Below are 25104 nucleotides of genomic sequence, written 5' to 3'. Positions count from 1 at the left end.
TTGCAACATACAGGAAGACACATTCAAGCCAAACTCTGCAGGAAAAGAAGATCTGAAACAAGGGGACAATGAAGAGATAACATTTAAGGGCCAGGAGTTTATGGGGTGGGCACATCAGGGCAGGATGTAGTGAGAAGATTAGAAGTATACAGGGAAGACTTCCTGGGGTCTGTGGGAAATGATTCACATACACAATCTCTTACAATCCTCACTCAACAAGGTAGGTACGGTTATTATCCTCATTTACAGACAAGGACACAAAGACTCAAGGAAGGTAACTGCCCCAGGACCACACGGCTGGTAAGTGGAGAAGCCAAGAGGCAAACTCAGGGCAGAGAACGATTTGCCAGGTCAGGCGGGGCAGGAGGACTCAGCTGGACAAAGGGTGGAAAATGGTGAGATGTGATGGGAGGGGTCCTCTGTGGTCCTAAGGACTACTTCAGCAGGACAGTGGGGTAGAAGCCAGGCGACTGAGTAGGGAGTGGTGAGGGGAGACAGCAGAGCTGCGGGGCGGAGGAGGGAGAAGCTAGGGTTGGAACTTGACTATCACTCATCAGCTGAGGACACGGAATGAGCGACTCAGGCTCTGTGCGTCAGTTTCCTCACTGAGAATGGCACTCACAGGTGTGAGGATTAGAAAAAATCAAGACATATAAGGGGGTAGCTGGTGGTTGGCATGTGGACCGCAGTCACAGTTAAACATTAGGAAATTGAGGTCTGGAGATGCCAGACACCTCCCCCAGAGCCACACAGGAGCCAGGACTGGTGCTACGGCCCCTGACAGCTGGGCCAGGGCTCTTCTGAGAGCATCTACCACTTCCCAAAGAGCAGCGAGTCTCATCATGGGTCACCCGTCCCATGCAGACCATGTGCACCAGCATCCCTGGAGGAGGTCCAAGCTGCTGGGGGCTGACCTGTGGTTGGGAAGTGGCGGGAGACAGGGCCTGCGGTTGGGCGCACTCAACTTGTTCCAAACTGAAGGCTGCCAGTTCCTGTGCCTATAGTTTATTTTTAGTCAGGTTATGTGACAGAGTGAAAAGGGTCTGACAGGAAGGAATGCTTTTTCTTCCCTCTTGTTTGAAGCCAGGTTCACAGTGTGTATAATTTTAAATGTAACAACCTAAGTTTCAAAATATGCAAAATTTCAGTCAAAATATTCTCCCCAGCATAAGCTCCAGCACTTCAACGATGGCTCCTGCTACCGCTAAGGCAAAATAAAGAACCAGCATCTTACTGGAGTGACTGATACACTAATTGCCTACAGAAGCGGTGCGGGCTGCGGGAGCATCTTCCAGGCACCAGTGCTCAGGCAGTGCGCCCGTGCTCCCAGGCTGCCATCCACCCAACAGAGCAGAAGCCCACACCCACAAATGTAGCCTACACAACAGGCAGACACCCAAACACCACCAGGGCCACTTCTACAGCTCCTCCAGACCTGTCCCTTCACAAACACTGTGGGGTGGAGGAAGGCAACCACTAGTGCGTACATTGCGCCACTGAGTAGGAACAGGAGAGCTCATGTGGTGGAAGAGGAGGCCGTTCGAAAGCACGTTTTGGAGATGGGTCGTACTTGCCTTCAGTTATCATCACCACCTTTCCTGGCTATTTCATGATGTTAGTCAATGTCCTTTTGACGTGGGATGCAAAGCCAGCAGTCCACTCACTCAGAGATTCTGGTGGTCAGCAAGCAGGCAGAGGGTGGCATTTTCCAGCCCAGACCTCCTCCTTAGGTGGGAGAAGCTCAGGCCAACCCTGCAGGGGTTTCACCTGCTGTCATGACAGCCACCTCAACAAAACCCATTCATCCCTTGGCCAGCTCCCTGTCTCCTTTTCCTTTGTTCCAAGGCCCAATGCTGAAAAGGCGAAGTACAGATGGGAAGACGAACTGCTCTAAACCCAAGCATGCGATGGGCGCTCAATTTCTCCTCTGCCAAGCTGCAGTGCTCCCAGGAACCTGCCAACTTTCTCGCCCTCCTTGCCCTCCAAATACCCGCACCCCTCTCCAATGGCCTTCCTGAACATCCACCATAGTAATCCTATAGTTACCAAGCAACAGATCAGTTTATCTAACCACAGGGAACTCCCTTGTAGTGAAGGCTGAATAACCCCCCCCCAGTTACCAGGCTGGATTACTCAGCAGGACAGGCAGATGCCACTTGCACCGCCAATAAGGTGAAATCACAGCCTAATTAGTAAATCAATATACCCTGTTACAATGACCACTGGAGAAGGGAGATCACAGGGCCTTTTCCTAACTTTATCATTAAATTCTCAGAATGATCTTTCTAGGCAAAAAGCCATTCTAATTCAGGCTTTTGTTAATGGCATTCTTTTATAGGACAGAGGTTTAAATTTTATTTATGTACTGTTAAGGCGATCAATAGTTTCTTTCATGTTTTATGGCTTTAGGGTCATGTTTGGGAAAGTCTTCATCCTAGGATCTAAAAAATATTAAAGTATATTTTCATCTAGCTTGCTACTGTTTTAATTCCAACTACATTTTATTTTGATTAATAGAAAAATGAACTGTTTCTTCCTAAGAGTTATCCAGTTACCCACGACGGTCACTGAACAATAAATCTTTTCCCCGAGGTCTTGAAATGCTCCCCTAGAGCACCTCCTGCAGGCTCTGTTTGAAGAGCAGTGATGACCACAATGGCGCCCTTAGTGGGCTCTACAAATAGATGAAAACATTTAAGAGAATACCAATTACTTGGGTTGTTAATGGATTTAAATGTAAAACAGGTCAAATCAAAGCCATCCAAACCGACTACACGACATAGGCATTTAACTTACTCACTTTTCCAACCACCACCTGAAACAGGTACTACTAGTATCCCCACTTCCTGGTAAGGAAACCGAGGCACAGAGAGATTAGGTCATTTGTCCAGGGCCAAAACCCAGTAATGCAAGAGCTGGAATCTGAACTCAGGAAATCTGACTTCACAGAGTTGAACCATAGCAGTCTGCCACCATGCTACAGTTTTCAAAACAAGGGGCAAGTTCCTGGCATAAAATGTTTTTAATATACATAAATCTGTATGCCTGTATGTATACATGCAAAGTCTGAAGGATATAGGAAATGTATCAGGGTTAACCTGAATGTAGGCTTATGGGTAATTTTTGAGCTTTTCCCTATGTCCTGTAGTTTTACAATGGGCATGCATTATTTCTATAATTAGAAAATAACAGTATATTCACTCTAAGGGAAAACAAAAGCAAATGGTAGAATTTTGTCCTATAGTGAAAGGCCAGAGTATTTTAATTTCTACTCATCAGAAACCTCTCTGCCTTTTGGCTTTGAGTTGGTTTGATTTTGCGAGGGTGTAGTACAATTAAAACATAGACAGATAGACAGACAGGGCTTCTTCAGACAGACTGAGGACTGGTCAAGTGCACTCCTCTAATCTGAAAGAGGCTGCTTATAAGCACACGTTCCAGGGCCATGGCTAGGCTCTGAAGGTCTCTGCTGATGACGCAAGTCTCCCAGATGGGAAGAAAAGCCTGGGCTCTCAATGAACACAGGAGACCGCAAGGACTTCATGTGGCCTGGGACTGACTAAGTCTCTACACTTGTGCCTGACTCTATGGATGACAAAAAGGCGGCAATGTCTGGGTAGGGTTTTGGTGGCTCTCAGGTCACAGTGAGGGTAACAGGCAACTCCAGGGGAATGTGACAAGCGAACCCTCTGTATGTTTGTATACGGAGGAGCTGAGGGAAAGAATAAGCTGGTGTGGGATGCCATGACAACTTCACCTTGGCGTGGGCCGACCCAGGGAGGATGCTACCCTACCTTTTACGGTCAGTGAGGAAAAGGAACTGTATCAAGACTCTTTCAACCTCTGGGTTCTGTTCTGGTAGAGAAGTATGCTGGCAGACCAGCTGTTTTAGGGATGCCTTCTTTGTGATTTCTTAGGATCCAATCAAGTCTAGCTTTTGTAAAACTACCAGAGCCCCAGAAGACACTCGGCTACAGCTGAGTCCTGCTGTGGCAGTGGGAATCATGGGAATCACAGCAGCATTCCCAGGAAGGGTTCTGTGGACATAGAGGCTGGTGAAGAGTGGACTTCAGCTTCGTGCCAAAGATCAAGATCTAGTGAAGCTCAAAACTCTGAGCCCTGGGCCAAGGACACGCACAGTGGCAGGCAGTGCAGATCACAGGCAACTAAGAAAAACCACGGATGGTCCAGCGCACTTGCTGCCTGGAAGGCCATGCACACGATGGGAAAGAGGAGAGATCATATTTAGATATGGCCGATGTTTGAAAATGAAGGGCTTAACCAAAGCCCCAGAAATGGATGGGAACTTTGAGACTATTTAGCTCGGGTGACCAAAACTCTTAGGAAGTTCTGTCAGAACATAAGCAGGAACTTCAGATGGCAGGTGGCAGTGCTGGGGACGGGCAGAAGACCAGAATTTGATGACCTTGGTTGGAATTCCAGTTCTGCCACTCGCCTAGCTGATGACCTTGTAGAGTCACAGCAGCTTTCTCCAAGCTTCGTTTCCCGGTACATCAGAAAGGACCTATGCACAGGCACATGGCCAGTATAAAGGTAAAACAGCCTACAGTGCGTTAGAGAGCTCAACACATTTTAATTCTCTGTGAAAGCCTTATGAATTACTGTTAAGATGGAGAATACAGGGTGAACATGGCAGCAGTGAGTTGTGCTTGGAACTGTTATGATTACACTGAAAATACTGAGAGGGACCAGCTTGGGGCAGAATCCCAGCCCCACACCCCAGAGCGCAGTCCCCTGGGCCTGTCCTGTTTGACACTGTGGGTGAACTGGATGAAATCATGAGGCATATCTACCACGTCTGCAGGAACAGCTAATACACTGGCTGACAAAATAACAACAGTCTAGGAGACCAAAGGGATGGGCCTACGCTGGCAAGGTGAGCTTGAACTATGACAGATGTCAGGTCTTGCCATTAGAAGGTAGGGTGGCATACATTTCACATATGCAAATGGGCAGGGATTTAGTTGGCAAGTTTCAACCTGAAACCAGAGGTCTGGGTTCGAATCCCAGCTCTGCCCAGTGGACAGTGGTGCCATCATGGGCAGTTTCCTCCTCTGTAAAACAGGGATAACATCATGATTGAAGTGAGGACCACAGTGGCCATCCATCATGGGGGCCAGTGTCTGGCTGCTGCTGAGCATCCCATCAGTGGAGCCGCCATCCCTGCCATTATCACCCCCTGCACTAACAGACGTGATTGCCCCATACTTCTTGCTGGGCAGTTTCCATTGTACGTCTGGATAATTTCATGAACCAGACTTTGAAAAGAACCTGGGCAGATAGGATGGGTGGAGCCGAGCCATCCAGATGACAGGCTGCAACAGTATAGACCAAGGAGCAGCTGGGCCTTGGTACAGACTGAGACAGGCACACCAGAAACAAGCCCCTCTGAGCGGGGGTCCCGGCATAACCTCATACAGGCTGTAGAACTGATTCTGGAAGTTCGGCCAAGGTACTTATTTCTCTAAGTCCCAGGTTATTCACTTACAACGATTAATGAGCTAACATTCTAAAGTCTTCATCACACAGCCTGTTAGGAAAGCACTCAGTAAATATTGACTAGTGTTATTATTAAGAGCACGATAAAGAGAAAAGGGGAGGAGACAGGAGTCATCCTCAGATATGTGGTACATTGTCATGTGAACTAAGGCCTGGTCTGATCAATAACATCACTTCTATGTTTGCAAATCATGTACACACAGCATTTGAATCTCACAGAGGCCAAACAGTGGAAATAAGACCAAAGGGTGGAAAATGAAAGTAGTGAATTCTGGCTCATTCTCAGAAGCTCTAATGGCAAGCCAGGTCCACGAATGGACAGCCCTGGGGGCTGCAAGACACTGGGACGCCAGGGGTGCTGAAGCAGAGGCCACACCAACCATGGGAGGTGCAATGGGACCCACGGGACCAGGTTGGGCCAGGCTGGGCAGACTCAGGGAAGACTCTATGTAGTTTCCATCTTTTATTTACAGATCAAAGAGAGGAAGTGAGACAGGGCAGAGGAACTGCTGTTTATCAGACACCCACTCTGAGATCAGCACTGAGCTAAGGCTGCACATTCCTTACCCTTCCCCACACCCTACACAACCACCCTTCAGCACCTCCATTTTACAGCTAAGCTGTTGCTGAGTGCTACGGTTGGGATCAAACTCAGGAATGTCGGCTTCAAACCCACACTCCCAGCACTATACCATTCCGCTTCCAGACCTAGAGGAAACTGGGAAAAAAAGTCAGATCTACATCTTGCTTATGATCGTCTCTTCTCAAAGTTGTTCCAATGATTTCCCCAAAGAATAGAAAACATCTACGATCCACTCTTGGAAGTTTGGCCAAGGTACTCATCTCTCTAAGTCCCAGCTTATTCACTTACAAAAGCTAACGTACTAAAGCATTCATCACACTGCCCATTACGAAGATACTCTGACAGTTTCAAACCAAATTCTTCCATACACACAACCAAAACATCTCCTACTTTAAGGCCATTTCTTTGGTTACACGAGTGGTTATCTCCTTGTGTTCATATACTTGCTATTTCACCCAATACAGATTCTAGAAACCAGCAGCTTCCAGACGGGGCAGGCGAGAAAGCCGACACGGCCCTTGGCTGAAAGTTTGGGCTTCAGGATCTCTCAGACTCAGAATCACATGACCAGGCTCCAAGTTCTACACTGGCCACTGAGGATCCTGCCTTGGTCCCAGGGACTGGGTGAGGCCTCAGTGAGATAATGTGCATGGAGGACTCAGCTCGGCAGAGAACACACATAAGCCCTCAAAAGAGATGCTGCCGCCACCGCCACGAGCACTTAAAACTGATATGCACAAAGTGTCACATGCCGTTGCTCTGGGATGCTGGTTCTCAACCATATCCCTTTTTGACTATTAAGTAGTTAACAAATTACTCTGCATTTTGGACCGTAGCTATAACATTGGGACCAACATGGAGATATTTGAAAAAGACGTGAAGTCATTTCATATAGGTTATAACAAGATGGAAAAGCTCTGACATCATGAAGAAGAGTGTGGAGGGGCCCGGGGTACACACCTTCCTATTGCAGAAAGCAGCTTAATGAAAGTAGAGTTAGATTAGAAGAGGAGAGAGGTAGTCGGCTGTAACACAGGAGGGGTTTGGGATGACTAAAACTACCCTGTGTGCAGAAGGGGAGATCTGGGGGACTGTCATGTTCCTTCTTGATCTCTCAAATGATATGAACTAGAAGAGCTCTGAGCAAGGACGAGCTAATGAAGAGCTGGTACTCTCCTGTTGCACGCAGCCGCATCTGGCATCTAGTGGTTTGCGCTAGGCCAGCCACATCTTCTAATTCCACTGCTTGGGCAGCTCCAGCAGTGAATGTGCCTGTCTCCAGCATCGTCCCGGGAGAGGCTGGCTGGATTCCTGTTCTTTGTTGTCAGCCCTGACTGCATGACTGAAAGCATGCCCTGTGGTTCCCACTGTCTGCAGGTGACCCAGGTGTGGAGGAAGCTCAGGGTCACTGTGAAATCCTCTAATCGCCTCATTAGCAGGGTGGGGAGGAGGGTGCATTTGTTCCATGAGGAAGCAGAAAGCTGGTAATTGCATGGTGTCACCTAGAAAAAAACCATGGTGGAAGCAAAAGGCCAAATGTAAAAAGCTGCGTGTGCACAGCTGTAATTAAACCAGAGCCCGAAAAGCAAGGCCCACAGCACCTGACCGTAGAAAGAAGGTAAAGCAGTGGAAACTGGTTTTGCACGGGGTGTGCTGAGAGGGGAAGGGCAGACCCCCCACTGGAGCGTGTGCCCACACTGTGCAACCCATTTGGAGTTGCCTGTGAACACGACGTGCGTGAACTCTGTAACTAACAGATGGATTCATTTGATAAACGGTCCCTGAGTGACTACAGGCCAGTGTTCCCCACTCAGAAGAAACGCAATCGCCTTCCACAGTAGTGCTCTGATCCCTTGCTCCAGGCTGGACGAGAGTTTATTCTTAAGACAAATGCCCTAAAGACATGATCCAGCATGGACCCCAGAGGTGCCAGCCTGCCTCCCTTGACAGAGGCCATGAGAGCACGTTCTTGGCTATCATCTGTGCAGCTGGCCCAGGTTCTACATAAAAAACTACTGATTAATCCTAACTCATCTTTAAACTACGATATATTCAGCAGCACCTCGCTGCCCTGCCATGTGAAGGAGAACATTTCATCATCTGCTCTGAGGACCACATTCTTTCATGTTCCCAGGGACTGTCCTTGGGTCAAGTTCACGGTCACTTCTATCTCACTCTTCATAATTTTAGATTTTACTGAACCACGGTCTCCTGGGTTGGAGCCTGGGCAGAGCATTTTCATATGATTCCCCAACCGATTTCCAGAGCACATTCTGTTTCCCCATATACTGCCACATCTGTCCTCGTGGCTACTTCTGGTGGTCCTGTTTTGCTCTGGTCTTCCAGCAAGGCCTAGCGACCCCTCTCTGCTGGATGCCTGCTCTGGCCTTGTCTAGGTGGGGCGGAGGCCCCAGTCCTGAGCCCGCTCATCTGTGTTCTGTGGGCTGATCCCAGGCCTCCTTCACCAGGGAACAGAACCAGCGGCTGCGCCACGAGGGGCATCAGCATGGGGAATGCTGTCCTTCCCAAGGACGCCTTTATGTGGAGGAAGGAGATCCCAACCCCAGGCCTGTTCTCTTAGGACAGAATGACTGACAAGCGGCCCACAGAGTTCTGAAAGACAACTTTCCCACCAGGCAAGGTTTGCTGTTTTCCAAATTCACTACACAATAAAGAGGGATTTACCTCCTTTTCATGTCAGAACAATTCCTGCTTCCTTTCTTTTCCTTTGTGCACTTCCTCTCAGAATTATAGGACATTTTGGTTTCTATTCATCTATTACAAAAAATTTACCGAGCACCTACTGTGTGCCAGGTTCTGTGATAGGTGCTGGGCATTCGGGTTGAGCACCTCAAATCTGAAAACTGACATGCTCCAAAATCCAAAGCTTTCTGAGCAACGGCATGATGCATGACGCGTGGCACTAAAAGGAAGTGCTCACTGCAGCGGTCAGGGTTTGGGTGCTCAAAAAACCTGTACAACGCAAACACTACAAAATCTGAAAACGCTGAAACCTGACACACTTGTGGTCCCCAAGCATTCTGGATGAGAAATACCCAACCTGCACGATGAGCAAAAACCAGGCAGGGTCTGTTCTCTAAGCTATACTTTCGAGGAGGGGCAGACGCTGACCATACATACAAATACCACCACAAGCAGACGCAAAGCTGCCACCACAACAGACCAGGGCCAGGGCAGAGACGTGAGGGTGTCTGCCTGGCTGGGGAGGGCACAGCAGGGAGGGGAGAGGTCCAAGCCCAGGACATGTTCAGGCAAAGGCCCTGAGGAAAGGACAAGAAACAGGGGTGTGGGATGAGGCTGAACAGTCAACAAAGGCTGGGGCCTTTGTGAGAAGGGGTGTTTGTTGTGGCTTGCTCTAATCACAGCCTAACGGGATGCCACTGAAAGGAGCTAAGCCAGGGCAAGATGGGGTGAGGGCTGTGGAGGTGCTGGCTGACTGTGGCACCGTGGCCACAGGAAGACTCGGTGGGAGACTGTTTCAGAGGTTCGGATGGAGTGCCGGGGCTAAGGGCTGCTATTCATAAAGACAGTGTTTGGGAAGCAGAGGGAAGAGACAGGTTTAAGGAGGCCGGAGGGATCAACAGTGTTGGACGCGGCTGAGATGGAGTAGATGAGCACTGACTCAGGTGCAGTGGATTTACACGGAGAAATCCTCATGTCTCCAAGTGTGGTTTCGTCCAGCCTCTCATCTCATGTTTGGCCAATCTGTCTTTTTACAGAATGCTAACTGGCTCAACGAAATCGAGAAAGTTTTCACAGTGGGCAAGATTCCAGGTTTGCCTTCAGCTAATTAAGTGATATTAGGGAGGTTGTAAATGCCACATAAAAATTGGCAGGCAAGCTGCTCTAATGATGAGAATATTGCTTTACAGGGAGATGCAGCTGCAGCTTCTTAATGCTCGTCTTTGAGGGACTCGGTTCCATGTTTTCAAGGTTGTTCCTGATAAGAAAAGTTCAAGGGTGCTAAAAGGTTGCAGTTCACTTTTCGTACTCTCGGTTCTGCGGGTACTTGCGACAATGATGGAGGCTGGGGGAAGAAGCAACACGATAATATGGTCGTTGTGATGATCACCAGGTGCTCCCACTTATTCCCGTGCTGGACACCACGATGTTTCCACTTATCCTCCGGCTTAACCCCCACAATAAAACAGCGACTTGAGTACCTCCCTTTGAGGCCAGAGAACCCAGGCACAGAGACGCTGAGTGACTTGTCCAGAGGCACACAGACTGTAAGTGGCCTGGCCACGATTCAATCCTGGTGTCTGTGTGATTCAATCCCAGATGTAATCACTGTGATTCTCCCAGAGTCGGCATGTAAGAAACCAGAGAGGGGCAAGGGAGAGGGCTAACAGGGGTGCAGACTCAAGCTAGGGCTCTATTCCGCACAGTTAGCTCTTCCCAGGTATTAAACAACTGCTGAATGAGCAAGGGTGAGAATCAGAGAACAACACAGCACAGGCCTTCAACGATGAAAACCGCCCCAGAGCGTTGCAAAATTTCCAATTGGAAACATTTGTGATAATTCAGACAGGAAAAATCTGTGAACCTGTCCTATCTATGAAGAAGGGGTGACTGGTGTGTATGATTTCCACGAGGATGTTTATTTTAGAAAGTAAATGACTTCTAGAACTTCGGAAGTGTGGGAGGTTAAGGAAATCCTCTGCAAGGCCTGGCACACAAGCCACAGGGTGCGCTGGTTCTGGTCCCACTTCCCCTCTTCCTACTGATCAGCGCCTGCTGAGCACTGACTTAGCACGCCCAGATCTACTAGGTACTAAGGGGTAAGAGAACCCCAGCTTAGACTCTATACCTTATTTGATAAAATTAGGAGCTACCACCTAACATTTGGGCTAGGCTGACTTGAGAAAATTTATACAAATAAAACTTTTCTTTCCAACAATTCAGATTGCTGTTTAGTAATTTTAAAGAGGAAGCTAGGAGCAACAGGGGGACAAAATTATTGCATTACTGATAATGAAGATGTCCCAGATGTTTCTAAGCTCTAAGAACAACATTAGAAAGGCAGGTGGCAGAAGTCAGGGGTAAAACCAGTCTTAGGTACCATAAACTGAATCATCTGGCAAAAACTACTACGTGAGCACAGCATATAATTCACATAAAATAGGATGGTTTACAAACAGCAGACTTACTCTTTCATACTGTCACAGTATCACCAAGATATTTAAACATTTTTAAATTTTATTTTTTTTAGAGATGGTGTCTCACTCTGTCACCCATGCTGGAGAACAGTGGTACAGTGATCACAGTTTGCTGCAACCTTGACCTCGTGGGCTTGGCCTCCCAAAGCACTGGGATTATAGGTGTGAGCCACTGTGCCCAGCCTAACACTAAGAACTTAAGGCGCATCGTTTCTATCTTATTGAGCCATTTTCCAGAGTGGCAACGAAATGAGAGAGAAGCGTGGCCCTATTGAGTGGGCCTGCTCACTGTCCTGATGCGTTCTACTCGTGGGACGACCTAGACAGACAGACAGACACCTGGCAAACCACACAATTCTGCCTCTCCCAGCAGACAGTGCTGGGTCGCAGCATCTCCTGGAAAGATGGGGACTTTGGAAAGATATGTTACCTTTGCTTCTCAGAAACTGCTGAATCTGCTATAGCTTCAAAATAAGAACTGCATTTCACAGAAGGGAAAATGCTGTTTTCGTGACGGATGTTGCTAAGGGGCCATTCAATATTTTACCGATAGCACCAACTATCTGTGTACATGTCTATGTTGGTGTTTGGGGTGGGGGCTGTTTTGACAGGTTTGCGTGTAGGTGTCAGAAGAGTTTTTGTGACTATGACTGTATTTCTATGTGTAGGGGAAGATATTTACTGTTCCCTTTCAGAACTGAGCACTGGAAAAGTCGACAGAAACCTAGTTATTAAGATCTCATTTGGGGCCATGAACTATTTTCCTTTTCTGAAAAGTGGTTGAGTGAAGGACTAAAGGCAATATAAGAGACGAAGTGTCCCTCTCCCATCGCATGGACCAGCCGAACAGCCTCCTCACTAACCTGCTCCCGGTCCCCATCCTAATACCCGCCTGAGCTCCCGCTTGGCATATGACAGGTGAGACAGGCTTCTGTTAGTCTGATGGATTTGGTTTGCAGATATCACAGGTTTGCACATAATATATAATTATTCTAGGCAGTAAACACCGTAAAATGGAATGCAGAATAGTTTAGAGAATTTAGTGCCATTATTTTATTCACCCATACAAAACATAAGGAACCCATTCTCTTTCTTGACAGATGGATTTCAGAGGAGACGTTTCAGCTCAGAACAGTAATTGTGGCCACAGCATATAACTCAAGCACTTTGTGGGGTTTAATGGACTTTTCTTTCCAGTCCTCAAAAAGCAGCAACTGGCATTTGCTCAAACTCTGACTGAGGTGTGGAAAATCTGTCAAGTTTTCTCTGCCGCTTACCCTGACCACAATTATACGGTCCATGTGCAGATTAGCTGCAAAGTCATTCCTCCTCCAGGAGTGACAAGATTTCCCCAAATAAAAAAAGGTACCCACTGTATCCTCGAGTGCCCGTCTGCCTTCGAAAGGCAGGGGTGGGGGGGGAGGATCTAAGGAGTGTGAAGAGAAATGCCTTCAAAAGAAGGGCATAACAACAGAAAAAGTAGCTGGAACAGAGTGGGGACATGGCAAGAACAGAGAGCGGCATTGTCACGGGCGGAGTAATCCTGTGACACACTGCTGTCACTCACCGCCCAGCTCCCTGCCGCGCCAGCCAGACATCAAAGGCTGCCCCATACCATCTTACATGCTCTTTATCAGCTAATCAGCCCATTCTTCCCTAAATAAAGCCCTGTTAAATCCCCTGCTCACAGGGGTATCATGGTCTTGGTGCCCATCTGCCAGCGAGGGTCAGCTGGGGCAGGAGGCAGCGGGCTGCTCTCTCCCTAGCGGCTTCTCAAGGTAAGGACAATGCTGTCTCCAATTCCCCCGCCCACAGGCTTCCCTCTCTGCTTTCCAGGATCTGGGCTGGTCTGAGGAGCTGCTATCTGGATTAACACTTGCTAATGAAATCTCCAGTCATAAAGGCAGATCATCTGCTAACTATGAAATCTTGGGATCGCATTTATTTTCAGGAAGAGGAATAAACAAAGATGTGTGTTTTTTTTTTTTTTTCCTCGAGACAGCGTCTCACTCTGTTGCCCAGGCTGGAGTGCAGTGGCACGATCTCAGCTCACTGCAACCTCCGCCACCCAGGTTCAAGTGATTCTCCTGCCTCAGCCTCTCAAGTAGCTGGAATTACAGGCGCCTGTCACCACGCCTGGCTGATTTTTGTAGTTTTGGTAGAGATGGGGTTTCACCATCTTGGCCAGGCTGGTCTTGAACTCCTGACCTCGTGATCCACCTGCCTCGGCCTCCCAAAGTGCTGGGATTACAGGAGTGAGTCACCGTGCCCGGCCAGATGTGTGTTTCTTAACAGTAATCATTTGGCAGATCTCTTCCTCTGCTCTCAAAGTGTCACCATTGCTGAGACGGTGACAAAATGATCAGGCTTCTGATGATGAGGCTACTCTCAGTCATTAGCTGGGAGGCCTCATGGTTTCATCCCACACTCAAATCAAAGTTAACATACATGAGTACTGGGGACAGCAGATCCTAAGACAGGAACCCAGTTCCCGGGCCCTGCAGCCTAGAATCCTGGCACAGCCAAGAGCGCCTGGAAGTAGAGCTGAGGCATCTTGGCCCTCTGGGAGGACAGCCTGGCTCTAGCAGAGGATGAGCAGAAACAGCTTTGGGCTGCAGCCCTGCTCTGTACCCCCGAACCTCAAAATGGCCTAGAAGGAACCAGAAAAGGACACGTCCACACTCATCTAGGCACTGCAGTACAGCAGCACATGGAAACAGTTTCTGTTTGCTTTTCCTCAAATAATTACTGGAGCATTGTCCTATGTGAGAGTTATTAGTATCAGAAAAGAATCAAGCATCTTAAAAATTCCAAAACTGGGAACAGAATTTGGCAACACTCTATCCATTCCAGTGAGACTTGGAAGTGCCAAGTCCCCCAGAGAGGTCAAGTTGGATGTCCCCGAATCTGCTTTTTAGCTTGTAAGGACCTTCATCTGTAGGGCCCTGTATGGTTCAAAAGGCGTATTCACAAGTCACCTAATCTTTTTTTTTTTTTTCTGTAGAGACAGGGTCTCGCTATGTTGCCCAGGCTAGTCTCTAACTCCTGGCCTCAAGCAATCTGCCTGCCTGGGCCTCCCAAAGGGCTGGGATTACAGGAATCACCTGATTTTGATTCTCAAGACAATCTTGTGAAGTAACCAAAAATATGGATTTTCTTCTCCCTAGTGTAGCTGAGATCGAGGCTCTGAGACATTAAGAAAAGGTATGGCCCCAAACTCACATCAGAACGGAGCCGACTTCAATCCAACTTCAATGCAAGACCAATGGTCACTTCCCTCCACTGGGTGGTCCCTCTGTCTTTGCCGTGACAGGCTAGAGAAACGGGGCCCTGACAAAAGTGATGGAATAATCGACACTTCCCAGTGAACAGAGAAGCCAGACATCACGTGGGAACAGGAAGCACAGAGTGGTCCTTCCTGGTGAACGGGCAAGCTGGACACTGTGCGGGAACAGGCAGCGCAGAGTGGTTCTGCCTGCAGATTCCCAGAGTCAGTGGGGGAGCCTGAGGCGTTTGTAAATTAACATGGAAAAGGGAGGATAAACAATGCAAACTAACCGTCCAGAATGTTCTGGGATTGAACCTGGAAATCAGGGCAAGTGAGAAAAAAGTCTCTGTGCCCCAAACATTTGTTCGACGGACTGTTCCCACATAAACAATGAGACCATCCGCCCCAAAGTTCTGACATGAGTAGCTCACGGGGCCCCAAGCGCTCTGGCTCCTGTGAGGGGCTGAGGCTGGTACTAAAAGAACATGTCTTTGAGGAGAGGAAGAAGGCCTTTTACAAATGTAGCTTGCTGAGGGAAATCATCTCAGCACTGTGAAGACAGACTCAGAGCCCAGCCTCGAACATGGCAATACCCCTCCCTCTCCTTCCTCTCCCCAGGACCTCTGGACAAGTCCTGAACAAGCTCTTTTTGGGAGGAAAGGGGAAGGGCTCACCGCTCTTGCCTTGATGAGCGCTCACCACTGGAGGTGCAACTCAGCGGCAAGGAGCCCGGCGCTGACCCCAAAGCCAGTGTTAGAGTTCTGGGCTTTGGCAGCTCCTGGAATCTGAGGCTGGGGCACTCAGCCCTTCCATCTCACTGGAACAAGGTATGCTTCCAGGGCTCGTCACACAGAACACACCAGAATGTGTCATACACATCTCGCATGCTCTCCAGGGCGGACCGCAGCACAACCGAAGCTCTGACTACAGCGAGTCCTATGAACCCCACCACATTTGGGCCCAAAAGGAGGCACCCCTGAATTTCTGCAAGATGAGGTGGCTTTCTTCTCATTCCAAGTGCTTGTTTATTGGGAGAAGGGCAGGTATGAGTGAGAAGAGAGTTGTGGGGAGCATGGCAGCTAGCACATCACCTCACTGGTGCTCATGTGAACGGAGCTCTCTAGCCCCGTCACGGGACGAATTCAGCTCGTCTTACCTTTTCAGGTGTGCTTTCCTCTTCCTTCTAGTCAAGGCACTAAGATTCCTGGGGGCATCTCTTAGTCCGAAGCTCTTCGCCACATGCCCAAGGTGGAGGGATCGGACGTGGAAGATGTGCTTCAGCTCCCTAGGGTAGGTGGCGTAGGCTTGGATGAAGGACTGCAGAGCTGAAAGAAAAGGGAGCGGGGAGGGAAGCTGTCAGGACTGGGGTCTCGAAGCTCCAAAGTGCCCGGCCTAATGGTTATCTTCTGTACTTTATCTTGCCAGGCAAAGAAACATGAGCAGGACAATTACAACATATACCAACAACTAAAATCTAGACTCCTGTGTATTTCTTCAATTCCTAAACAACAAAAAGAAAAAAAAATACAGGGGGCCACAATTATTACTTGAATATGCCCGATAAAATATCAGATTTGACCACAGAGCTCCTAACAATCCCACAGGGTGGGGCCCAGCACAGCACCTGGTCATGGCAGGCACTTGGTAGATGTCTGTTGTGTAAACGAGTGAAAAGAGAGAATGGGTGAAGAAACTAAGAAATGATCAACACAGGACATTGCTTTCTTATGAAAATGAGAAAATCATTAGACATCTACATGAACACATTTTTCCTAATTAAATTTTACTTACTTTTGAATAGTTAATGCATGCTAGTCTGTTACAAAATTCACAAAGTTCAAAAGGCTTTATTATGACTGTCATGTTTACTATGAATGAACGACATTACCACCAATGCCCCGTTTACCACAAGCCCCACCTCCAGCTCCCTTATCCATAGGCAATCCCTGATACCTGTTTTTTTGTGTACTCACAGGACTTTTCAAATTTAAAATTTTTTAAAGAGACGGGGTCTCACTATGTTGTCCAGACTGGAGTGCAGTGACATGATCATAACTCACTGTAGCCTCAAGCTCCTGGGTTCAAGTAATCCTCGTGCCCTCAGACTACAGGCTAATTTTTAAACTTTTATTTTTGGAGAGACAGGGTTTCACTATGTTGCCTAGGCTGGTCTTGAACTCCTGACCTCAAGTGGTCCTCCCGCCTCAGCCTCTCAAAATGCTTGGGATTACAAGCATGAGCCACCTCACCCCGCATTCCTCATGGGATTTTAAAACCAAGTTCATTCTAAAAGTATCCAAGATTAACCAATATAGCGTTTCTTACTCAAAGAATGTGTAAAAAAGGAAATGAAACAAATTTTTAAAGGAGAAAGAAAATTACTAAGTCTCTAAAATAGTCCCTCGAGGACTGACAACAATTTAGGGACGTTCATCAAACATTCCATCAGGAAAGTTTCAGTACTGTTTTAAAATGAAGAAAAGCAGCCGGGTGTGGTGGCTTAAGCCTGTAATCCTAGCACTTTGGGAGGCTGAGTCACGCAGATCACCCGAGGACAGGAGTTTGAGACCAGACTGGCCAATATGGTGAAATCCTGTCTCTAATAAAAATGCAAAAATTAGCCAGACATGGTGGTAGGTGCCTGTAATCCCAGCTACTTGGGAGGCTGAGGCAGGAGAATCACTTGAACCTGGGAGGCGGAGGTTGGAGTTAACAGAGATCATGCCACCGCACTCCAGCCTGGGCGACAAGAGCAAAACGTCGTTTCAAAGAAAATTAAATTCAGAAAAGGGGGTCCTTGTTGTAGGTCCCTCCTCCCCGAGAAAAGGGCCAGACTCATTCCCAGGAGGGTGGAGCTTTGGTCTACTTAACTAGGCATTCCCTTGAGGAAAGATTCTCGTAGATTGAGTTCCCCCTTGAATATCTGGAAGTAAAAATGAAAACCGAGTGTCCACCCACTTCTCACTCCAACAAGGAAGGAGGGGGACGTCCTGCAAAGCACTCCCCACCATCCCTGTCACTGCTCTCTTCACCTCCAATCCTGCTCTTCCAGCAGCTGAGCCAGAGCCCAGCCGACGGTGTCTGATGGAGGCAAGAACTGAACGCCAGCCTTCGCTTCCTCACTCTCCTTGTTGAGCCACTGGACTGGCAAGTTTGCCCACAGCTTAAACATAATATCCCAGCAGCACCTGGAGATTGGCGTTTATGAACAGTAATAAAAAGTGTCATTTTAGCAGATCAGCTCCTGGAAGGATCCTGGGGAATCCATCAAAGCTCTATTTACTGAGTAAAGTGAACTCCTTTTCCCAATCGATGAGCAATAATAACCAAGGCAACTCCTCTGCACCCCACTCTTAAATCTGTGCTTACTTCCCTTTTTAATAACTAGGGACTTTTTCAAGGAAAATCTTTAACGCTTCAAATGGTCTGTACTGTTTGGAGGGTACTGATACCACCAGACACAGAGCCCCACGGCCAAGCCCTCAGAGGGAAAGGCTCTACTGCTACATGACCCAGGAGATTCAAGCCGATCTCCTCAACCTCTCTTTCTTTCCCCAACTCCCAACACTCACTCTGGTCTCAAAAAAGACAAGACTGAAACCAAGTCAAGCCGAAACCAAACCAAGAGCCTGCACTTTTAAAACCTCAGTTACCCAAATCCCGCTCTAGGTCTCTTCATTTCCTACCTCTCTTCAGTGTAAGCAGATGAGCCCCTGGGCTTCCACCCTGGTCACCTCTCTTCCTCTCCTCCTCTCCACCAATCCTATGAGCTGAGCACTGAGAGCATCTGTCCCAAGAGACGTAGGTGCCCAGCTAACAGCTTTACAGTGATAATGAGTTTGCCAAGATGTGGCAGGAAGTGTTTTCTCCCCAGACAACTGGCCAGGCAGCATTTCACACTGCATATTTTTACTAAACCTCCTTGTCCTCAAGGCTCCTGTCTCACCGGGGACAGCGACAGTTGGTTGTCCTCACATACTTGCATGGACTCCCATGTTTGGATAATTTAGAGAAGCAGGAATTTCAGATGCTGCAGCAGCTGTCTGCAGGACCTTTCAAGGAGCAGGAAGTGGCTCATGTTGGCAGTGTCTAGAATGTGCAGAAGGAACAGGGGCTGTGGGACCCACACAAGCGGAAAGTGGAGAAGTAATGAAAGCAGACATTTATTTGGGGTGACGGATGAAGCTACAGGCCACCAGAGTTCAGCACTTTGCAGTCACTGATTCCTATTTCTTGCCAACTACTTAAGGTGCCTGAATTAGGGCAAATCTATTTTCAAGTATCTCATGTGGACACATCGTCCTTTTTCATTCCTGGACATTTGGATCAGAAACTAGTGGTATCTTATGATGACTTGTAAGATGAAGGAGACAGAAATAAACAAACCTCCAGCCTGGAAGGTGAAGATCATCTCTGCTCCTCCCAACCCCACCTCCACTCCCACAAGAGCACCCTTCAGTACAGAATAAAGGCACATGCATCTTCAAGACCACCCAACACCTACAGCGACAACTATGGCAAGGATGGAGGAAAAGGAGGTTCCCTGCTGTTCTCTTCAAGACAAAGCATTTGGTAAAGCGCCCAGCCTAGCTCTGACCCCACTGAGGGGAGAAGAATGACTTGTCATCACTGGTGTGGGTTTTCTAGACTTTGAGAAGCATCCCTTCCAAACAGGCATAAATCCTACATAGAGTTCCTGGTCTGCAGGGAGACCTGAAGATGGAGAGGATTAAGCCACAGGAGCAATGGTCATTTGCAGGCAGAGGACTCTAGCTTCCAAGATTTTTGTTTAGGAGTCCGGAATTCAAACTTATGTTACCACTCGTTTTACAACTTGAATCCCTAGCTAAATGATGCAAGAAAACAGAGGAAAAAAGGGGTAACTGCTTCTGGAAACTGACAATTAAATGCTGGTTATTAACAATGACTGGGTCCAAAAATGCAAAAGGAAAACAAATACATACTTGGCCCAGTTTCTAACTAGTTTTCTGCCATCAAGGCAAAAGCCAGCTGCTTTGTTAATTATTCATGAGGTGGGTTCTGAAATGGCATAAAAGGGAAGCAAGTCAATAGTGGAGAATTTGCATATGCAGATTGAAATGCAAAAGAGCGTCTCCACCTATGGGGTGCAGTGGCTGTTCCTATGCTGTAAATTCAATACGTTTAGGGTGGCAAATATGTATATACTCTCTCAAGCCTCCAAAACTTAGTCCTAAGAAACAGGAGAGAAGGAATGGTGGCAAGACTTAACGTCTGAAATGGGGTGACTGAGCTCTGTAAGAGGCAGTGCTGTCCCAGCCCATTATCAATCTGGTGTGGAAATCGATTAGCCAATAAGAGACATGAAACGTTTATTTCCTTCATGGTACATAAACATTGGGAAGTGACCCTGTTCCAACATTCCTTAAACAAAAGACAAGTGACTCTGCTTGTTTCATGGTATTAACAAGTTCAATGGTAATAACGGTGAGAGAAAACCCAAAAGCACATCTTTTAAGAATTACTGTAACTTCTACTCAGATGACCAAGACACCTTGAAAGAGCTGTAGTCTTGCCAAAATATCTGAGGCATCACTGACACCAAAATCGAAGGTGACAGTGTGGGTTTATTTCTTTCCACTGCAACTTTGATACCAGCCCTGGAATTCAGCAGCACAACACCTTGTTACGTACTGCACAGCCAGCTGAATTTGCCTAACTTTCATCAAAGGTCCAAACTCTGTAAAGTTACACTGTGACAAAGACCCTATTCCTCTTGAGAGACATAGAGCAATACTCCTCTAGAGGTAGCAAGGTAGGAAAACCCTTGGGAATTGTTGAATTCCCTTTAGGGAAATGCCAAGACAGGATATTATTAGAGAAAAGTCTAGAAGGATATACAGTATATATACAGTGGCAATTACTGGGACTTCATCTTTTACCTTGTGTGGTTCTGATTTTTAACGACAACCAATAATTGCAATTATAATGTGCTAAAGGTATATAACAGGTCCTTGAAAATATTTGCTGACTAACCCATTTTTTCATCTATATTTCCTGGTGACCACAATTGCTCCTCAGCCAGGCTCCCAGCTTTCACACTTGCCCCTGCTAGAGTCTATTCTCACACAGCAGCCAGGTGATCTCTTTCAAACCCAAGTCAGATCCCACCACACTTCTGCTCCCCCTTCATTCCGACCAAGACCCAAAGTCTTACGTGATTCTGCCTTGGCCAGCACCCCCTTTCCGTCCACACTGCCTTCCTCGAGCTCTTCTGCACCGGCTCCCACCGCCCAGAATGCCCTTCCTTTAGAGAGCCACGGGGCTCATCCCACTTCAGGTTTTTGCTCAAGTATCACCTACGCAATGAAGCTCACTCTGACCCCATTAAAAATGCACTCTGCTATGTCACCCCTTCACCTCCCCCATCTCCTTCTACTTATTCCATAGCTCTTGTCACCTTTAAACGGACTAATCTATTATGTTTATTATGCTCACTGTCTGCTGTCCCTGCACCCCACTAACATGCTGGCTTCACAAAGCAAGGATTTTTGTTTTGATCTCTCATGCATTCCAAGCACTCAGAATAGTGCCCAATTTGATAAATATTTGTCAAATGAATGGTTTTTAAAGCATTTCTATTTATAAAAAGAAAGGATGCTACAGTATTCCAATATTGGTAAGCCAGCCTGGCACTCTTCTCAAAATAGCAGGCAACTAACAAAAAAACCCTGTGCATCCTCCAGCATGGAGTAAGTCTCATTAGACATGGTCAGTCTCTGGCTAAGACATCCCACGATAAAAAGTACCAGTGATTACAAACCCCCTTCAGCCATGCACTGCTTATTGCTCATTGTGAACTGTGAAGTCCACATCTAATGTATGGTGATCCCAGGAGCCAACTTATCCTACAAAGGGTCTGAATACTAAATCAATACCTAACTCTTTTATAAATTTCCTAGGAATTGGGTTCGTGGTCTATGGCTCCTCCTCAGTACTGTTCTTTCTCATTTTTCTTTGTGCCTTCAAATAGGAACTGCTTAGGTCTGATATTTCCAGCTCTGGCCTTCATCTCTAATTTCCATCTCTACAACTATTTCTACTAACGTGTCACATGTCTTCTATCTGGTTTTCAAAGAAAGAGGAAAACGGATCCTTAAGATCCAAGTTGTTGGGTCAAAACTCTAGTCCTGATATAAGCTAAGATAAAGCCTCATTTGTGCAAAACATGGGGAAGGATGAAATTAACATTTAATATCACTTTAAAGCCTTCTGTGCCTGCTTCCAAACCCTGAAGAATTATGGAGATTGAAGGCTTTGGCTGGTGAGCAGGGACCCCCATGTTGGCCTCTCAACCGGTTTGGGGGTATGTGGGTGAAGGTGGGGGAGAGCACTCTGCTGGGCTATCCACTGCGCAAGCACCTAGGAAATCGACTGACCTTTCTTTGCCCAGGAGACCCTCCTCTCACTGGAGTGCACGTAATCTTCAAATACCGTCTGCAAGACTGTGGCTCGCTCTCGGATTTCCTGGGGGCCAACAGCATGGGATTTCTGAGAGGGCGACGGAAGGATTAAAGGAGAGATAGAGTCAAAGTCAAGAATAATGAAGCAGTTTATAATAGATTTAATAACAGTAAAATCACACAGTAACCACCTAGGGGCCAACAAGGGTAATCCTTTCAATATTACTAGGGAAAAAAAGGGAGCTATAGAGATGTTAAAGTCAAGTAAAGATGAGGATGGCTTTATGAGAGAGAAGATCAGGCCTGTTTACTTATTCACTTACTTTTCTTCCTGACCTCTTACCATGCATGTTCAAAATCAAAGACCATTGGAGACACGTTGGAATTTTCCAAGTCCAATTCAGACATTTAAAACATCACTGAACATGAGCTGTTTTCAAATGGGTCTTGGATCTCCTAGGAATCTTCACCTTTCCCTTATACCCATCAGCGGAACACTGACAATTTATCTTCATGAGCACTCCACAGTGACCTGCCTAAAATTCTGCCTTAAAAAGTTACCCCTATCCTTGAATTTCAGAGCAGGCTTCCTCAGTGCCTAGAGCGGTTCAGACTTCTAGTGTTTCAGATTTATTCCTCCAGCCCATGGCCACTGTGGCCAGGAACCTATTAAGGAGTGAGTGGGCTGTTCCAGGACACCACACTCAAAGACTGCCTGGATCTTTGCAGCAAATCGTCCCTGTGTAAGAAGTAGCATCTGTGTGCATGCAAAGAGCCTACAGATGGAAAATGTTAATAAAATAGACAATTATTTTCTTTTCATCCTTTAACAGTACCAGGGAAAAAAATTTCCTTTTTAAATATCCCCGCTAAAAACTAGTGGCTTTTATCTCCAATATCTTAAAACAAACATGGGTGCTTTCTACTGAATGTGAAATCAAGAGAACACAGATTCTTCCACCCAATGAGGCCAACCTGCCAAGTGACATTGATCACTTGAGTGGTGCTGGTGCCTCTACTTCCACCCGCCACCCCAGTGTGAGCCCCCGGGGAAAATCCAGAGTGAGACCAGGTCATGCTGCTTAACCTTGTAGAGGATGGTGTGTGAGCGCTTGCATCTGGCCTCACCAAGACTCCCCAAGCCTCTCTTTCACCTTTAAGGCTGACAGAGGAAGAACAAAGGAGAAGAAAGAAAAAGCCTCATTCTCTGGATCGACGTTCATCTCTATATTAAGAGACTTAACGTGAAAATGTTTTTAGTTTAGTCAAATCGTTCCTGCTACCTGTTTGGTTGATGACAGTCTCGCTGATTTCACAGTACAATACAAGGTCCCCCTAAGGGTTCTATCCGCTAAAATGTCAGGAGAAGAGTCACTCAGGAGCCGTGTTACCAAAGTGGACATTTGCTATTGTCATTAACAAGGATTTTTTTTTTTTTTTTTTACCCTCTTAACTGATGTGAAACACAAACTTTTTTTTGCTGCCCTCCTTTCGTTAAGCCACCTCAGCAGCGCAACTGTCACCTTCCCTGTGTTTTTTTTTTTTTAATATGAATGTGAAATTAGCGAGGATGCCCTTTCCCCTGGCGGACAGAATCCTCTGTTATTAAAAAGTAAAGCACTTTAATAATGAAAACTTTTTCCTCTTTTTCTTGTGTTTTAACTGTTTAAAATTAATGAGAAGGGCAGAATGGTTGTCAAAGCGATATTGAAAGCCGGGCAGCCAGGACCGAATAAGCACAAAAATCCCTCTAGAGTGTTAAATAAACAGAGCTCCAGCCCTCTCCGAATCCCTCTGTTGGTTATTGTATACATTCTGTAACAGCTCTCAGAATAGATCTGAGAGCCAGGGAGGCAGAGAGGTTTCAGAATTCCAATAAAGGCCTCAAATTAAAGACAGCCTGGTGCGAATTCCAGGAGAAAATTAAAGAGACCTCAAGCTTAAGTGACAGGTGACTTGCTTCTGTGTCACAACTGTCAGGGGATTTAGTGATAATATGGCAATATATTACAAAGGGCTTTTCTTATTCCCCCCTTTAGGTTTCAAAATGAGGCATCTTTTCTTCCCAACCAAAAAAAAAAAAAAATTACATATATATAATGTGAGTGTGTATACAAGCGAAATACGCAGGGAAAAAAAACACGATAGAACTAGGTTCACAGGTTTGAAATGATAAGGTCAGTTTTAGTAAAATATAAGAAAAAGTTAATGGCAGAAAAAAAACAATATATAATACTTAGGAAAAAAAATCTTACTCCTCCCTAACCCCTGCTTCCAGAAATACCTTATTTTAAAATTGCCCCTCTTGAGAATGAATGAGGTATTTTTCAGTTGTTTTCTGGGGAGGACAGTCTAAATTTAAACTGAAGACAGAGGGGGGCAGAGTTATGCAGCACCATCTCAGCCCCCGACAGGTAAAATGCTCCTATAATGAGAGCGGGTCAAACCCCTGAGGGCACATGGATACCTGGCAGGGCTGGCTCTCCCACCCTCCAAGACACAGAGTCAGTACTGGTTAATGAAGCTAACTTCAACTAGTGGACCATGGGTAGTTTAGAAAAACACATTTCCAACCATCCATCCGCACACAATGCACCTTTGTCTCTAATATCCTACTGATCTTGGAAAACACAGGCCATCAGAAAGGATGAGCAGGGGGCTCTAAACTTATTTTAAGATTTCGCAATGCCAGCAACGGCTCCTTTGTTAGGATAAGTTTACAGGTATATTTCATAGGACAAAAACACTTGTAGGAAAAACACGGTTGGGTGTGTGTATACTTTGATGATGAAGATTTCACACCTATCAAGAAGCAACAGATGAGTCTAAGATAAATAGGCTGGACTATTTTTATTATAAAAAGTAGTAGCAAAGGTGGCAGGTTTTTGTGAAAGCCTGCACCTTGATATTGCCAACTTCCAAGGTATTTTTAAGCTAAATGGAAGGGTTTTGTTTTAATCACTTTATTGCCAAGCTGAGTTTTACCCCCACGGTCCCTAGAACCTTCTGAGTGCTTCCCAGTAAAGTTGAAAGATCAAATTTATTCTCTTTGTAGGTAGGTGAACATTCACACACCCAGACATAGCTATATATATTTTATATACCTAAATA

General features: G+C 46.6%; 1 protein-coding gene across 7 annotated transcripts in view; it reads right to left on the bottom strand.

Annotated features, from left to right (window-relative positions):
- Positions 1-25104, bottom strand: part of DDX31 (DEAD-box helicase 31) — a 142887-nt gene that overhangs the window by 67999 nt on the left and 49784 nt on the right. For 4 of the 7 annotated variants that reach the window (XR_010119915.1, XR_010119916.1, XM_055270582.2 and 1 more), the window contains exons 18-19: positions 21970-22081; positions 15708-15876 (exon numbers count right to left, since the gene is read on the bottom strand). Coding sequence is in view for 4 of the 7 variants with exons in the window: in XM_055270582.2 (XP_055126557.1) it covers positions 15708-15876; positions 21970-22081 (281 nt within the window). In the remaining 3 variants the exon portion in view is untranslated. Of the gene's footprint in view, positions 1-15707; positions 15877-21969; positions 22082-25104 lie in introns of those variants that run through there. The other 3 variants (XM_055270583.2, XM_055270584.2, XM_063635735.1) reach the window with 3 other exon arrangements.

Source organism: Symphalangus syndactylus, chromosome 3, assembly GCF_028878055.3.
Source record: "Symphalangus syndactylus isolate Jambi chromosome 3, NHGRI_mSymSyn1-v2.1_pri, whole genome shotgun sequence".
Lineage (NCBI taxonomy): Eukaryota > Metazoa > Chordata > Mammalia > Primates > Hylobatidae > Symphalangus > Symphalangus syndactylus.
This window is presented reverse-complemented; position numbering and strand designations above follow the sequence as displayed.